We start from the raw sequence: 17940 nt of genomic DNA on the forward strand, positions 1-17940 counted from the left end.
CCACCCCCACTCCGAAACACCCTCCCCACCACTAAGCAGCAACAGCTTGATCGCGCCCACAGGACGGATCCATCTCCAGAGACGGCTTGAAAACGTGTAACTGGACGTGTGCAAGGCTCGCATTCTTTTTCCAGCCAACTTGACTTCAAGGTTGAAAGTGCGCGAGTCTGCTCGGCACAAAAGGAGCCTTGAAAAGTAACTGGAATGTTAAAATGAGAAGGTGAGTTGTGCTTTTCTCTTTCGTTCGCCAACGCGTGTTGAGTTCATGAAACATCGGGGTCACGTTTTTATTCTGTGGAGTCGTACAAAAGTATTTTGTGTCTCAGTCTAAACTTCTTGAAATTCTATACACATTGTTATTTACATAAACATTATTTCAATGCTGCAATCAATTCATATATATATATATATATATATATATATATATATATATATATATATATATATATATATATATATATTAGAGCTGTCAGTTTAACGTGTTAGAATAATTAATTACGCTGCCAATTAGTGCATTATATATAAATATAAAGAGTACAGTACTATAAGTATAAATAATGGTTTTGTTCAATTTTGTTTGTTTTAAAATTATTTAAAAAAATAATCATAATAATTTAGGAAATAAATAATGGTAATAAATTGATATATAATTTTAATATTAAGGCCAATATTAATACATAATATATTTAAAAAAAATACAAATAATTAAAAATAAATAATAAATAACAATGTTAAAATATACTGTTTTGGATTTAAACAAATAATAATACAGATTTTTTTTTAGATAAACAGAATGGTAAACCTACCTAGAAGATTTGATTCAAATTTGTTTGGTTGTAATTGCATGTTTTAACCCGTTCACTGCCATTGACGGTTATACTTGGTTTGGTTTATTCAACATATAAATGCAATACAAAATAAAAGTGGAAGAAAGAAAATAAAAGTTAAAAGGAAATTCATTATTAGTAAAGTCGGAATTTACAGGGAGTAGGAAGAAGTCCAAAAACGGATCTATTCCTACCCACTATGACTTATATCGTGATCATGTTATTATATTTAATAATACATTATTAAAATAGAAAAGAAAACAAAAGAAGAAAAAATTAATAATGAAAAATAAACAAAACATGCACTTTTCTTAAATGCACGTATATTAGTGTAGGTTATAATCCCTTATCCATTGCTTAGGCAAAAAAATAAATACAATAAAATAATTATATGATTGGTGATGGGTTTTATATACATGACGGTTATACTGCCAACATGGCTGGGCTCCCCTGTAAATTTGGAGCTTGGGAACAACTTTACTGATGCACAGCCACCAGTAGATGGCAGCGATTCACCATTTTAGATATGAGATATGAGATTTCCCCCCCAAAAAACAATGACTGATCATTTTAACTTAAGACCTATATATCCCAATATAAAAATAAAAAAATCATTAATTTCTTGTTCCTAATTGTAAAATGGCCACAAGAGGGTGGACATTTGATTGTTTGATGTCTTATAAGCCCATTTTTCTCATCTGTCACTTTTTTTTTTAAATGTGACTACAAATAAGAATAATTATATTGTGTGTTGGGGGGGAAAAAAAAGATTGAGAGCGGTGTCTAACCTGACAGGAAACTTTCCTCTGACATTAAAATGAGATACAACGCGATGGTATTTACCTGCAAACAATGCAGTGGGCTCCAGGAATGTGTGTGCGCAAACAAAATAAGGTCCAGTTTCAGTGGTGCAAAAAGCAGTGGAACCAACCTGCAGTTTGCTACCAGGAAGTAAATGTACAGTATATTCTCTGTCCACACTGCAGGCATCCATCTTACTTACGCAGCATGCCCTCCTGAGGTGAGAATGCTGCGTAAGACAAACCGTAACACGCCGCTCTCCCTCTCTTTCCCTAAGCAGACGTGCGCTGCGAAATCTGTCCCCTAATGAGGCCCCTCTGGAGCTCCTGCTTGTCTTGTTGCTGGGGTTACGAGCCCTCGCCGCGTGCCCCGCCGCCTGCTCTTGCGGCCGCAGCCACAGGGACGCGGACTGCTCGCGGAGGGCCCTCCGAGAGCTGCCCGACGGCCTGCGGCGCGACCTGCGCTCCCTCGACGTGTCCCGCAACCGACTGCAGGACCTGGACGGCGCGCTGGCCTCCTACGCGCACCTCCGCGTCCTTGACGTGTCGAACAACCGCCTGAGCCGACTGCCGCGGCGCTTGCCTCGCTCCCTCTGGCAGCTCCGCGCCGCCTCCAACCGAATCCAACGATTGGACAAGAACGATACAGTCCACCAGTGGAACCTGAGGGTACTTGACCTCTCCGACAACAAGCTGGAGAGGACCGTTTTTATTAACAACACACTGATCAATTTGTGCGCGCTCAACTTGAGCTATAATCACCTCTGGACTTTTCCAACCAACATGCCGGCACGCTTGGAGGTCATCGACATCTCCCACAATTCACTTGTCAAGGTGCTGCCGGGATCTTTGGAGCGTCTTCCCAACGTGTCCCTCTTGTATCTTCACGACAATCGCCTTTCCCATCTCCCATTGGGGGCGTTTGACAAGATGACGTCGCTTCGGGTTCTCACGTTGGGCAACAACCCTTGGGCCTGTGGCCTCGAAGCTGACGTGTCCTACCTCCTATCCTGGATGCGGCGTAGCGCCGCGCTCATCTTGGGCTGCCCCTGCCGCCCTCAAGCAATCTGTGGAGGGGTAACGACGGGACTGTGGAACTTCACTCCTCTCAGTCTTCCTCCTGGAGACTCCACGAAGGCCACGATCACAATCAACGACCTTCCCGATCCGTCAGCTTCCGGTTTGTCATTCACGGGTTCAACTCCAAACACGAGAGCCATTACAAAAAGACCAACGAGGGTAACCGACTATTTCTTTGCAACAGAAAGCGCCACCATTCAAGTCAAGACAAGCGGTCTTCGTACTAAGAGTGTGAGGACGGAGGATTCCTCGTCTTACGGTGGCGTCAACATCGGTCAAACTCTTGCTAACTTCTTCTCATCTTTTCTCCTTGCTAGCTTGGGCCTCCTGTCTCTAATCTTGTCTCAAAGCCTCTGAAGCCTGGTAGACACAAACCGATTTTTAACCATTTTAAACATTAAACAAAGTATTTGTTGTACTCAAGATGACCAACACGGCACAACACTAACGTAGTACTAAGACTGACCTGTTGGTAGCAGTAAGTATGTTGCTCGCGGGAATGCTAACTGGAAGAAGAGTAATAAATGCTCAAAAGTGCCTATATTAATAGTTTAAACTGTAAATAGACCACAAGACATAATCGCCCCCCCCCTCCCCCAAAATAGTGTAATTGTAATTCATCTCCAAGCATTAACCTTACAAACAAATGGCTCAAATATTAGTTAATTTGGGGGACAGGAAGTGTGCTATGAGGAAAGACTCGTCAACCATAGCTAACTTGTGCTAACATTAGCTCCTCCCCAACATTCACAGATTATTTGTTTGTTGAGATATATCACTTTATCATAATTACTTGATACCAAGTTCTAACCTTAGTGGTGTTTCAGAAAGATTATAAAAATGTGACAAGAGGAGTTTTTCGACTGAACACTGTAGACAGGGTCAAAAGAAGAAAAAACACTTTTCTACCTAGTGGCCAAAGATCTAAATATCTCAATTGTCAAATTCCATAAATTCTGGTTGAGGTAAAAACAATTTTTTGTTTAAACTATAAATAATAGTAAGAAAAATAAATAATGACAGTAAACCATAAGTAGCCAGATTAGTAAATGTCAAATAGCAACTCTGAACACGAAAATTCTGTAAAAATAAATAAATAAATTATTATTATTTTTATTATTATTATTATCATTATTTAGTCCTCCATGAAAGTGGACAAATTGGCTTTATTTTTTTTAAAGCAAAACAGTGCATTCAGACACTTAAATTGTTCTCGTCATTTTTGCTGAGCGACGACATTATATAAACACTCAACACAATCAATTGCTCCTCTATTAGTGGAGGTAAATGGTTCCATTTTCTTCGCAAACCATCGTGTTCATTGCTCAGGCAAATTTGGTGTTCACCTCACAGAAGGAATTTTCAAATGTAAGTAGCGAGATATTTAGGCTTCATATTTATGATAGTCGGTCAAAAATGTAAATAGTCGAAATAGATCCTCTAAATTAGAATTGGGTATTAAGATCTGAAGTGTGAATCTAATTTAAAGGTCATACCGATAACTTCATTCATCACAATTAGCTGCATTGCCAATTTGCTTCACAGTATTTTTTCTTCATAACTCGCTACATGTTGCTTTTGAAACGCTTCCCCTAAAAAGCACCAGCACTGATTTAGAAATATGTGTCCTGCAATGAGCAGATTTCAGCACATGATGGCGCTATACATTCAATGCTGAATGCAATTTGAAGGCGCAGCCTTCAGCGAACCTTCAAATATCTTATTTGGATTTATTAATTTTAACTTAATCAGTACATTTTACTGTAACGACTAAAATTATGTATTTTTTTTTTTTACTTTTACAGTCTTTTGTAGTCAGTTTGTACAATGACAGTTAATGAATACATTTGAACTTTAATGACCTCCCCAGGAATCATTAACATATGTATTTGTTGAAAAGCATGTAAGATGTTATTCAAATCCGCCATTTCAAATGAATGTAGTTGATCTAGCAGCAAGTAGATTTTTCAAATTACATCGATTATTATTAAAGTTATGCCCAAATCCTAATACTTTGTTTTGTGACTTTTCTGTCAAAACCTCTTTTCAGAAGACCTTGTTGTGCGTCGCTCTATAAAATCGGACGTGGTGTTTTTATTATTCGAACACAGGATGATGAATTATTCAGCAACTACATCTCCCATGAGTAAGCATACTAACTAAGCATAAAAGCATTAATCCCAGTCAGGCCTTTCTTCACACTTAATCACAATTGACAACTACCTACTACAAGCACAGCTTTGAAAGGTAATCATAGAGCAATAACTCTCAAATATAAGCCAATTTATTCTATGAAAAATGTCGCACAAATAAGCGACCAATCTGAATTGAGGTAAATTTTGAAAAAAAAAAAAAGGTATGCTTTACAAATTTTCTTCAGCCAATGAGGGACTTATGAACCCAATTAGAATTATTTATTTATTTTAACTGAGAAACGTTTTATTTTAGATCTAATATTTATTATTATTTTATTAATAATATTTTGGTTACAGATGAATATGAGACGAACGTTTGCAATTCCATCTTTTATTTCATGGTTTCATTTGTTCGAACCTACCCACTTTTTAAGTGAGCAAAAGTATTGGACTGACACTGACTAATGGGTGTTCCTGCTCAGATGTTGCCTTTTAAATGGATTGCTTAATCCCTTGGGACCCATAGATGATTGCAGTGGACATGACATATTTGCGTGTCTACGGTCTAAACCAATAAAAACGCAGAATTTATCCAATGATTAGCATATTTTCCAACTTGAAGTGTACAAGTAAGTTTTCAAGCCACATTTACTATTTTTAAGGTCTGCCTGCAGCCTGCAAAGCTAACAGGAGCTTGTTCACTTTCTATGGGGTAGATGCCACGGACTTCCGACTTCCGGGTGTTACACATCAGCGCCGTTTTTGACCACTACTGGCCGCGTTCCAACACTCGCACCCCCAACCCTGGGCCCCCGAACCGCGCGCCCCCGCTCACCGACGAGAGGGCGTCTCGGCTATCTGAAATGCTTCGGACACTGAGACAGACACTACACACTCGCAGCCTCGCACCCATCGACGGGAACGCGCAACCGTGGGGCACAAAGGCGGAAGCGCAAGAACTGGGACGCGGCCCACACGTCGCAAACCGGAAACGGAAGTCAGAAGTCCCGCCTCCTCCGTGGCATTGCTATGCTTGTTGCCTCACAACCTTAAAGCAGCCTTGAGATTTATAGCGAGGTTCAACTGAGAGCATAATTTTAATTCTAAACTCATGTAAGATTTGATGCAGAAAGTAATTAATCAAACACAGAAACATCACACTGCTGTGAAATAGCATGGAAAATTAGGTTTTATTTGCATCTTTTTATGTTTTGCACTTTCCCAAAACGATGCCACTAACAAATAGACTGCAATTGCTGTGGACAATTGTAATAAAAAATAGAATGATCTTGCATTCAAATTCATGCATTTTCAACCTGAAAAAGTTGCACCTTCATAACAGATTTGTGAATATATATATATATATATTTTTCTGGATTTGTATTTAATCTCCCCAGCTGTTTTTAGCTTCAGAACTTTATGACAGTTTCTTCAAAGTAGCTTACTGGAGGAGGTAGGGCTGCCTCATACTAGCCAATTATTTTTGTTTCTCCAGACAACACAAAGTTGTGTCAGATTTCTCTTCTCCTAATAACTGACAAGGTGTAGAAGGCTTGTATCATTTACCGCTGGGTCTCTTCGTCTCTCTGTCTTGGCTTGTTTGCTTGGAGTGGACTGACGCTTTCCTTTTACAGCACTAACAGCGACTATCACGCTTTATGCCTTTGTAAGCAGCACAACCCGCTGCCCTTTTAATGTTTGATTTTATTCAAAGAATCCCCTCAAATTTCACAACATGCAATTATTACACACATCACCTTTTAAATGCCCCATGCGGTGAAAAAGAAAGGAAGTAATGAAGGTGAATACATTACAACTGCCATTTTCTCTTAGGTGCTCTATTCCGCCTTGTGTGGTAATTTACAGTGGCGCTTTGAGATACAAGCTACCTGACTTGGGAGTTGTTTGAGATTTGACGTTCGGCTGATATTTTGCGAGAAAAACAATTGTGATGTGGATGCTGTAGCCTATGGTGGTAGTAAACCCAATTTAGCTTACTTCTCAAGCAACAATTTTAGCATAGTGAGCAAATTGTCAAAAAAGAGGCTTCGAGCTGTTTATTAACACTCTCGCTTGAAGTTTACTATCTAGCGAAGCATAAAACAAAGAGATTACATGTTGTGTATTTTAAAACAACTGCATCATTTTGCCTTTGAGCCTGCTAGCTTAATGCTAACACATAATAGAAAGTGCCATTAGCATCATAACTGCATTAGCATCAGGCTGCTAAAAAAAAGAAAAGTCGCAACTGTCTCTTTTGCTTTATTTTGGGCACCCCTGCTTTAAACAGCACGCCATAAATAAAATATAATCACATGCAAATATGATAACGACCGCATTTCTAATTACACATCAAATTATTTTGTCCTGTATTTATTTGGGCTGAAAAATTGATGAAATTCTAATTGACATCATAACATAGTAGAATGTAGTTTTTAAGTCAATTCTCTTGACCAGTAGGCTTTATTTTGTATTATAGTACTAGTACATGTATATTGTATTTATTCATATAGTGTTAAGAGAATGTCGTCCACATATTTAATGACACATGAAAAGTTGACGTGCAAAACCCACATATTTGTTTGCATTATTGTTGCAATCTGATTTACGACGTACTCATTCATAGAATAGAACTCATAGTATTTTGCAAAGTTGTCGTGAATGCTTAAAATGCTTTAAGTCAAAATGTTTGGTAAATTACAAAATCGAATTGAAGTTGATTGATAAACTGTCTTTCCTATTAATTCATGGTTCATTTGCTATTATTTTAGCATAAGCCTAGCCTTTAAGATCAAAACATTTATGTATAATAGACTTATTTATAGGTTGTTTTCGTTTAAAAAAAAATACATATGAAGAGGACCTTGAACAAATAATAACATGTTCAATCGCAGTATTGAAGATAAAATTAGAAGATTATTTTTCTTAATCACTCGGTCCTGGTATATACAGTATTGACCTCTAAAAGAACCATTGCTGTTAACCTACCTTAAGTATCACCTTATTAACACGATACCAAGCATTTTGAACCGTCTTTGAGACAACTGCAAAGGCACGATATCAATCGTAACCCCAAATCAGGCTGTTACCCAACCAAAGGACGCTCCAATGTTGCACATAAAGTTTATCTGATAAAAGCTAATCTGTATTGACAGCTTGCGTCTATATGCCAAGAGGCTCGCCGTCTCTCTCAGCCAAGAGCAATGTTTTCCCGTCTGGGTGCTGATCAACTAAAAAGGGAATGTGTAGGAATTCAGAAAATAACAAGGCGTATTCCAGCCGAAGCAGAGAGACTGATGAGACAGGCAAAATTCAACCCTTCAGCATAGTTGGGGTGGAGGGGGGGGGGGGGGGGGCTGTGGATGTGGTGGATCTCGCTTCTTGTCTCGATGGCGCAGACAAGGCAAGGTCAGTGTTAAGGTCAGTGTTTGCAGTATCGGAGAAGAATGCATGGTGGCAGTCAGTTAGCCGGCAAAATAAAACAAAAAGGATAGAAATGACTGGCAGACATATATATATATATATAACTTTTATTTGGAAGATTTACATTTTGAATATTTACATTTATTATTGAATCCAAAGTTACATTAATCATTGAACATGACCTGATCAAAACAATAAATAATAATTGAAATCAATTACAACTGCAGTGCTATGTCAATAAAGTGGCAAAAACACTAACCTTATCCCAAATCATGACATTCACATTTCTGTGACAGTTTTTATGCTAAGGTTCCAGTGGTTAATAAATTTAAAAAAAATAACAAATTGACATAAGAGACACAGTCATAGTGCATAATTATGCATCCACATTTTGTATTTTTATGTCCAATTTCTTGCCTCACTCAAGAAATTCAAGTTCACTCAAGTGGGGGGGTATTTGTGTTCAGTCTTTTTCTTTTTCTTTCATTTAATGTACAGTTTAATTACTGCCGCATGCATGCACTCCGTTTAGTAAAGTGGCGGTACTGCACCAAACGCACCTGCCAACCGCGATAAGAAAGAAGAAGAAGTCATGCATTACCGCCAGTGGCCTTCTTCATAGCCATAGTTATATACGCTAAAGCGGGGGGCGCTAATGATCCAAAAGTATTTGACAACCATCAAATGAATAGTAGGAGAAGTAGTCGTATTCTTGTGTAAATTATAGTGTAGTATGATTTATTTACTATTTAGAGCAGCAAGATGCACAGTAAACGATCAGTATTCTACTTTTGGCTCCAATTTGACAAAGAATTTTATTGAAGGTAAGTCATTTAAAACTACTGCAAAATATTATGTGTTTGCATGTGTGTATTTTTCGAGAGGGAGACCCGCAATGCGATCGGCTTGCATTAAAACGCAGCCCATTTTTAAAGTTAAATAGCAACCAGCAGCTTGAACTTGAGCTGTTTCCTTTCTTTGTAAGCACTGGGCTCCTTTTGGGGTACTCTGAATAACAAGAGGGCACATTTGAACAACGCTCACACGAGGTTTTGAACAAGTATGTGCTTGGGGCACATACCGTAAAAGGCGGTATTAAAAGTATCGATATTTGTGAATCGATATTGGGCTATGAAAAGCAATATCGATTCGATATCGATATTTTAAACCCAGCATCAGTTTGATACACCCTGTAATAGTGTTTTACATTCACTCTCTCCATGGAGCCATTGTTTTCATCCCCGTCCTCAATCTCGACAGAGCTCTCCAAAATGTCGACATGCACCTCGGCCCTCCCGCTGCCTCCCGTGCAGGTGATAGGATGGCTCCTCGCGGGGCTTGAACACCGTTCTCCATCATGTGCGGCACGCACGCTCTTGCTGGAGTCGTCGGAGACTCCAGAGGCTTGGTGGGAGCAGCGGGGGCATGTACTTATCTCCTGGCCCAGTGGAGCAGGTAAATGATGTCATCGTCATCCACTTGTAATGGAGCCGCATTGGCTTAAAGAGCCTCACGTTTAAATGCTTTTTTAATGCGAAGGTCCAAATGACAAAGACAATGACATGTTAATCATTGGATGTGAAAACAAAGACCCTTTTACATTTGATAGTGATTGATTATATACAAAGGGTAATAAATCACCTTCATCAGAAAAATATAGTAGAATAGTGTTTTTATAAAAAAAAAAAAAAAAAAATTGAGGGTATTTTGTCAATTAAATTAGTGGTCAACAAACCACTAGGCCATTTGTACTGGGCCACTCATGGAGACAAAAAATAAATAAAATGCTTTTTCACACCCGACATTAAAAGGCAAGCCTGGATTAAAATCACAGCATAATATCCAGAAATTGTAAAAGCAAAAAAGATTGAATTCCTTGCTTTCATTTCCAACATCCACCCTAGTGAAATGGAATGTTCTGCCATGAAAGAAACCAAAACAAAATTATGTAGAAGACTGGGCATGAGCTAAAAAAACCCCCCAAAAAAACCATGATGTCTTTATTTATTTTTTCATCAGGATAATGAAACTATCTTGCATTTTTTTTTCCTCAATTTGCTTTAGGGAAATAAATAAACACCTTAAATGCCTCCCCCTATGTTTTGGTGTTAGTCAGCTGAGGAACCAGATGCAATTTCTCCATTCAATGTCCAATGTAATGTCCAAAATCGGCGATCAGCACCAACATTTTTTGTGCACATCTCTACTTCTACCGACTTCAACCTCCGAAAATATCACAAGTTTTAGCCCCTCTATGACTCACGTATGAGAGAATGAATAAATAAGGAAGTGAGCTGCCTAACTTCAGTTTCTCTGTTCAGTCGTGCTACTTACCCCTAACCTCATGATTCACATTTCGTGAAAACTACTTGGGTGGCCCCCCCAAGTATTAACATGGTGTGGGAAACTCTGCCTCATTTTCGTCCAAATATACTCTGCTCATTACATAATCTACTGGTCGCGACAATGTCGTCGAAAAATCAAACCCGCCATTAACACCAGCTGGCTTAACCTTGGCAGAGGTCTGCGCTCTTCTTCTAAGTGCTAGTTTAGAAACATGATCCCGCCAAAAGTCATATAGATTTTAGATAGAGCGGAAAGCTCTGAAGTGAAACACAATCCGCACTGTTACGATGGTTTTTCTTGGGAGTTGTTCAAGTTGTTACTATTTTTTTCCCCCCCCATTACATATTATGCAGAGTGAAGCGACTGACACAAAATGGAGGAGGCACAGTGAGGTGGATACGAGGTACAGAAGAGTATAATGTCTGTTTTAATAATTTGCAATACGCAGCATGGTTGGTTGCGAAATGCTTTTTAAAAAATTACACTTCTATTGTTGTTTTCATGATCGTCATTAAGCTAATGGCTAATGATTAGCAATTATGCTTTTGCCTACACACTGTGGCAAATTTAATTAGCGTATATGTAATCGATATTCAATTAATTGCAGAACTCACGTTTACAGTCACAATAAGCCCCATTTCCGGTCTCATTGTTATCATCCCGACATCAATATTACACTTTCATTTCTTAGTAATGTGATTAAATGTCTGCATATCACATCTATGCGAAATGTTAGTGTGTTGCCCCTGGCACAGCTTAATTAACTCATCTGTGTAGTTAAAACAGGAATAATGAAAGAAATCATTTATCACCAGAACATCCTTCCCACTGATCTGCCTTCAAATAGTTTTCTGTACCGCAACAAAGGTGCGCATATGATAACCACCTTTGGGAAAACAAACACGTTGAGGATGAAAACAAGAATCTTTCATTTATTTCACCAGTTTCAACTGATAATTTATGGCCGGAATGGGCTTTTTGAGCGAGATGAAAGGGCTGACAGACTGCAGTTTGGTGGGTGGCTAATTCCTGAAATAGGACTGTCAATTATGCATGTTACGGCCTGGCTTCCTCCCTGCAGTCTAAAGCTGGCTCGCTTTAGTTTAAACAGAGGGGGAAAAGACACTAGAGGGAGACAGTTTGTGCACATCTGCAGCTTTCACGGCTACACAGACAGCCACGCTGCTGCCCCAGTAATCCCTCCAGAGGAAAGCATGATGACTCAATCCATAGTGATCAATAGAAAAACATTTGTTAGATCCAAAGGATAACATCCTGTTCAATTAATATCGTTAGCAATTTTGCTAAGTCGTGTAACTCGGCGGTTCTGAACTCCACCACCAGTTTCCTGTTGTGCATTCACCGAACCCTTCGTTAATGAAAAATTGCTTCACCCGATAAGGCTTGAACCATGAAATGTACAAGAGAAATTTCTGATTCTTTGTAAATAGAGTATTTATTGGACCTTTTGAACAAACAAAAAAACTTCCACATATGACTTTTGATTTGTGTCGTAGTTTATACATCTGGTCAGAATGCGTTAAATTCTTACATTTATTACTGTCAAAAATGTAATAATAAACAGACATATCAAACATATTCATGTTTCCCACTGTTAATAAGTGTACTTTAGGTGTCTCTCCTTTCTTAATTGGGGCGATCTTGCAAGGTCGCAGGAAAAGCCATCAAATGGGTGATACTGCCCTCTAATGGACCATCCATGCAACGCATGTGTCAGATGATATAAATCAGGGTTTTAATGGGAAAACCATATTATAATTATGGGCTCAAAATGTCTTGTATTTAACTTATTCACTCCCAGCCATTTTCACCAAAGCAACCCCCTTCGCTCCCAGCTGTTTTACTGGATTTTGACAGTTTTTGCAAGGCCCACAGAATATTGTGTTCTATTGCTCTAAAAACATGGAACCTACCAAAAGAAAAATTTGAGTATCTTCTTTCATCAGAAAAAAAGTGTATTTCTATCTGTTTCCGTTTTGCAGCAATTAGCATGAGAATATAGCTAAGTTTCATCATTATTCACAAATCAGTTTAAAACACTGGGGAAAATAGCTTTTTACAACATGGCCCTGGTTGATCTCTTATACTCTGCCGCCACCTGTTGGCCATTATTGTAATAGCTACCATTGCTTCAAGCGTTCTCTTCAACTCAGAGGCTGCATCAAAGCCTTCTGTATGCTCTAGCATAAAAAAACGTATAAATACATTTTTGGAACCATGGTAATATTTTTGGGAGCAAATAAGTTAATGTGATACATTTGGCGTTGTAGGATTAAGGAAGTGTTGCTTTGGTTTTGCTAGTTGTGCTAGACCAGAATTGCTCTATTTATTTATAGAGCACTACCGTTGCTATTTTCTGAATATGGAATCCAGGGTCAGCAGATACAATGAAAACAGCACAGGCCCTAGAATTGAGCCCTGTGGAACGCCATGCGTTCAGTTATACTTGTGAATTCATATTGGCACGTATTGTCCAACCACGGTCTTTTTTTTTTTTTCCTATAGGGATTACAATAATGACTAAATCACATGACGTACCATCACAATAGCCACAAGTCGACTACCACTGATGTTAACTCAAAGAAGACTTTTCATTTTACTTCACGCTGGATTTCTACTCGGGAGAACAACGCAGAGAGCATCTGTGACAATTACGGCAATTACAGTCATAAATATGAAATCGTTTTGTGTATACTGTATTTTTGCTGAGAAAGGCGTTCGCACATGATCCCAGAACAATTTGGCCAAGGTCAAGGGAATATTGCGAGGGTTTGAAATGATTACTGCAACAGGAAATAGGAGGCCTGCTCTCCAAAACGCCATCTCATAACTCTGTCGCTTCTCTCACTTTCTTTCTCCTCTCAGCTCTTTCACACACTATCAATTTTACTTCTCTCTAAAGCCTCAAATCCTCCAGTTTTCATGCAAAGGCTCGATTAGTTACAAGCGCTTCTCCATGCCGGGTTCCCCCTCTTTTGAAAAGAGGGTTCATCTTTTGCTATTGAACTGCGGGGATGCATTTACACCGACACAACTATGCTTTCAGAAATGCCTGCAATCCAAAAATATGACTGTAAATGTTTCATTATGGTTCCACACAGATTGGTTCATAGAATTCCTTTGGAAAAACCGGTGCACTGAATATTTTCCCCCAGTGAGACCCTTTTTTTAAAAAGGCTTCAAAGCCATAATAATATGACATCGTTGAATCTTTGCTCATACCTTGTTATGAAATAAGGGCATTCATTGAAATTCCTCTTAAGTATGACATGCTAGCTGGTGATTTTTATTTCCTCGGCTTGAAAACCTCAATCAAATATTGCGAGATGTCACACTTGCGCTGGCGTTTCTGTCACATTTGACTTGCCTTTCTTGCTGTCTGCTGTTCAGAATCACAGAATCGAACGGCGGTGATAACAATGTTTAAAAAAGAAAATTGAATCTAACAACCTCCATTGCAAAATTGGAGACATATTTGAGCGCAACAACAAAGCTGCCGCTCTCTTAGTCAAGCCAAACATGGAACTTTTTTGTAAATAATTGTTATATATCATCAAATAGCACAGGGCAGAACAATACCTCGAAAAAATAAAGTAGACTTGTCTCTCATACAGTATTTCACACTTTTTATGTTTTTTGACAGATGTGTGCCTCACTCAATAGCCACCGATTGCTTTTTTTTTCTCTCTCAAGACAGCCGGCTGCAATGTGGCCACCTGACGAGAGATATCTGCTCGAATGCCCCCCCCCCTCTCCCGAAAAGTGTTGTCATTTGGGTTTTTATCGAAGTCATTGTTTGTAAAAACATGCTGCCAGGCCAGATAAGGAAGTCTCTCTGGTAGTGCTCCTCGTAGACAGGCCTATTCACCGAAAGTTCTCTGAACGTAAACGATAGCAAGGGCTCAGTGGTCACGTTTCGGGCAGAAGCTTGGGAGCTTTACGTTTTAAATATTCAATAGATATCATGCATTTATTTAGGATTGTGCGGCAGTAATCTGGCCTGGTTATAAAGTTGTGATTTCTTGACAATAATGTGACCAATTAACCAGAAAACAGGTGAGGCGTGACATCATTAATCATTACCTGAGCCCTTGGGCACCGGGATGAATTTTTCAGTTGACAGCAAGTGACAAAATGGCCGCCCCCTGAGATGGAAAAAATGGGCAGATTTTACTGTTCATATTCTACAAACGCAATATTAATCAGAATACTGTTTTTAGATTAGTGGTGGAATAGAATATAGAGTATTATTGTAAAGAACAAAAAAACACTATTAATTTCAATAATATTAAAAAAAAAATGTAATCATAGGTCTAGTAATCGCTATTATTTTACATAGGTTGCGCCAAGTCTTATAGGAAGCTGACATGTTTTTGCTGTCATCTTTGTGCTACAGATACCCGAAGGAGTCCTGTGATTTGGGTGAATACAGCTTGTCGCCCTCTAGTCTTGCTCTGCTTTGATCTCACAAGCTTTTATTAGCTTCTCCCGCTAACCACACTTGTTAGCTGCTCCAGCAACTTGTTGCTAGCCTCACTTGTTAGCCCGTGCAGCGAGTTCTTGCTAGCCACTCTTGTTCATTGCGCCTGCTTGCTGGGTTGCTCGCTCACTCCAAATAATATATTGGTAGTGATTGGTGGTAGGCTTGCGAAGGGTGGTCTGTCTGAGGTGCCGTAGTGTATGTGCTTCAAAATAGTTGCATTCTGTAGTTCACCACGAGAGGGCACTACATTCTACACATTGTAGGCTACCTGTAAAGACCTTGTCAAGTAAATTCAGAGATTATTTGCGCAGTCACAACCATGTACTATTCAATTGTGGAGCTTGTTTTTTCTTTTATTTATTGTATTGTTATTATTATTATTTTTTTTTACCAATTCAGTCTTCTTCTTTTTCTCCTTCTTCTTCTTTTTGCCGTGGCTAAAACATGACACACACTGGAATACGGCAAATTGCCCCTCCACCACTGTATAAAAACGCGAGTCCTCATTTGCATAAGAAGTTATCTGGCGCAATTGCAACAGATAGTCTGACAGTCTACTGGTTTGGCCACTTTTAGAGCGCCTCGTTGTTGCCTGTGAGCGCATGCACGTCATGCAGAGAAAGGTGGAAGAACAAGGTACAAACGGCTTCATGCTGGCGTGGCTGCTTTAGAGCGCCTCATTGTCCCATCGTTGAGATATATTATATCCCAGCCACTGGAGACTTTGAGCAGATATATTTATGCGGCTCAAACAACATAGTAATGCATAGGCATAAGAATGTCGTACTTGATTGACAGATGACAGTTGAGAGGGGCGTGTTTTCGCGCCCAAAGCAAACAAATAACTTTATTGACAATAAAACAAAAACCTGATTTTTGTTTTAAAAAAACAATAATGTGGAAAAGAAACATATCTGACATACAATGCAATTCAAATATCCAATAAGCTGGTTGCATAAGTGTGTACACCCTAAAAAATTTCATTACAGCATTCTTGACTATGGCAATATTCGCCCACACTTCCTCGTAAAAGTGCCTCAAAATGAGTCGGACATTAGGAACATTGTAACCTTATGTATATGGATACAGCATCAATCCCCGTGGGAAAACACTGCCATAATGAATATAGATGTGAAAGGCCATGCCTCAGGGTCGCCACAAAGGATTTGGACCTTTTTGTGCACTTGAAATCTGCTTGTACACAGGTTTAATGGCTCAGGAGAGTTACTCCGATAATCAGCTAACCCTCCAAACCAAGAGTAGGTTAAGATTTTGAACATTTGCAGACTCTGCTTTCTTGTATATTGTTGGTTGCTTAAGAAGTATAGTGATTTGCTGTATTGATTCACTGATGTAAACATGTTTCAATTTCATCATGTACATGGCTTGGTTAATAAATACAGGCTTGCTTGGGTGAATGGATTTTATGGTTCATGTTTAGATTTGGCAGGCTCTTTCATGTGCACCTACTGAAACATAAAATTCCAATTCACCAACCACAAATCTTCCAATAAAAGCCACATTGCAAGCTGCAAAGACAAACATTAAATTATAGTATTGTTAAAATGCAGTTCTGGGTGTATTAAAAAAAAATAGTTTTAGCAAGTTGGGGTGTAATCAATCATGTCGCCAACCCGTATTTATGCTAGTTTAAGCAAGGAGTCTGCTAATCTGTTTTCCTGTTTTGGTCATGTGACACTTCACATACAAGGACTGCATACTGCTGCATTCCAGGAACATGGGAAGTCTGTGTTTTCTGTCCGTCAACGAGGAAAAGCGCACGAGAACGCCACTCAATCGGGGAGGCCAAATCTCAAAGAAAAATGATCTACCTCGACTTCACTGAGCTCCAATCTTACGTCACTTGACAATGGCGACCCCCACGTAGACATAGACTGTGAATGGCAAAATATAATTTATGAGATTAGTTATTCAATTATTCTGTGATTTTTTTTTTGGGGCGATTTTCTCTAAGTCAAAATGTGTTTGTGGAACAAAAAAACTATTTATCATAATCATCCATTTTTGTTGTTTATATTTGCCTGGAACGCTCTGAGCCCTTTTCACACTGCACTCAGTCAGTGTGAAAGAGTCGCTCGGCAAGGCGAAATTACCGGTGGCCAGAGTATTGATTTACCAGCCTACCAGGAAGTAAAAACTGAGATTTTGCCGCCGGTTAGACCGCACCTCGACAAGATGTATCTTTCATTGTTGCTATAGAAAACAGTATAAAAAAAACCCTGATGGCTCGGTGGGAACTTGGAGAGTATAACCATGCCGTTACATGCTGCACCCTGCTAAATGCAGTGTGAAAAGGGGTTAACAGTGAAGTTGTGAGATGACATTGCTCATTGTGGAGACTCGGGTTGATGAATAACTTTGATTCTATGAACGAAAATCAAATGAGAATGCCATGTTTTGATCAGGGCACATGCAATGTGTTTTTGAGAAGAAAAAAAAAACAGATTCATGGAATTTGCATTCATTTCTTTAGGGAATGATGACTTACCTGGTTCTATAAAATTAGAAAATAATTTATAAATATATTTTAGAAAAAAAAAATGCTGCCTAATTGGGCTACACAAGATGTCTGACGGTGCTATAGCTCCACCTAGCCATTCTTGAATCTTTTAATTCCATATTAGACTAGGCACCTGCTTGAAAGTGCAATAGGACACTTTCACCTCTCGTGGTTTATTGTTGAATGAAATGACAAATAGGAGGATTGCGTTGCAGATTGCCCGAGTTGACGTCAATCGGATTGGTGAGGACGGTGACAGCGCGAGGCCCCGCCCCCTGTGGGCCAAGGTAGAGCGCACTGCGTG

At 39.1% G+C, this 17940-nt stretch overlaps 1 protein-coding gene and 1 long non-coding RNA gene across 3 annotated transcripts; both read left to right on the plus strand.

The window, feature by feature from the left end:
* The first annotated feature begins 55 nt into the window (after positions 1-55).
* On the plus strand, positions 56-4693 carry LOC147160913 (oligodendrocyte-myelin glycoprotein-like). Of its 2 annotated transcripts, XM_086098987.1 has the most exons (3): positions 56-220; positions 1909-2807; positions 2892-4693. In XM_086098987.1, exons 1-3 carry the CDS (start codon positions 213-215, stop codon positions 3062-3064), a joined length of 1080 nt encoding a protein of 359 aa, XP_085955113.1. In that variant the 5' UTR covers positions 56-212; the 3' UTR covers positions 3065-4693. The 2 variants fall into 2 exon arrangements, with proteins under 2 accessions (XP_085955113.1, XP_085955112.1); XM_086098986.1 differs by having other exon boundaries at positions 1909-4693.
* Positions 4694-8953: 4260 nt separating this feature from the next.
* Positions 8954-17934, plus strand: LOC147160914 (uncharacterized). The gene is made up of 3 exons (XR_015097365.1): positions 8954-9089; positions 9526-9720; positions 17852-17934. It is a non-coding gene; the product is annotated as an uncharacterized LOC147160914 (long non-coding RNA).
* The last annotated feature ends 6 nt before the right edge of the window (positions 17935-17940 follow it).

The sequence above is a fragment of the Leptonotus elevatus genome, chromosome 16 (assembly GCF_054856555.1).
Source record: "Leptonotus elevatus isolate MCC_2025b chromosome 16, RoL_Lele_1.0, whole genome shotgun sequence".
Taxonomy (NCBI): Eukaryota; Metazoa; Chordata; class Actinopteri; order Syngnathiformes; family Syngnathidae; genus Leptonotus; species Leptonotus elevatus.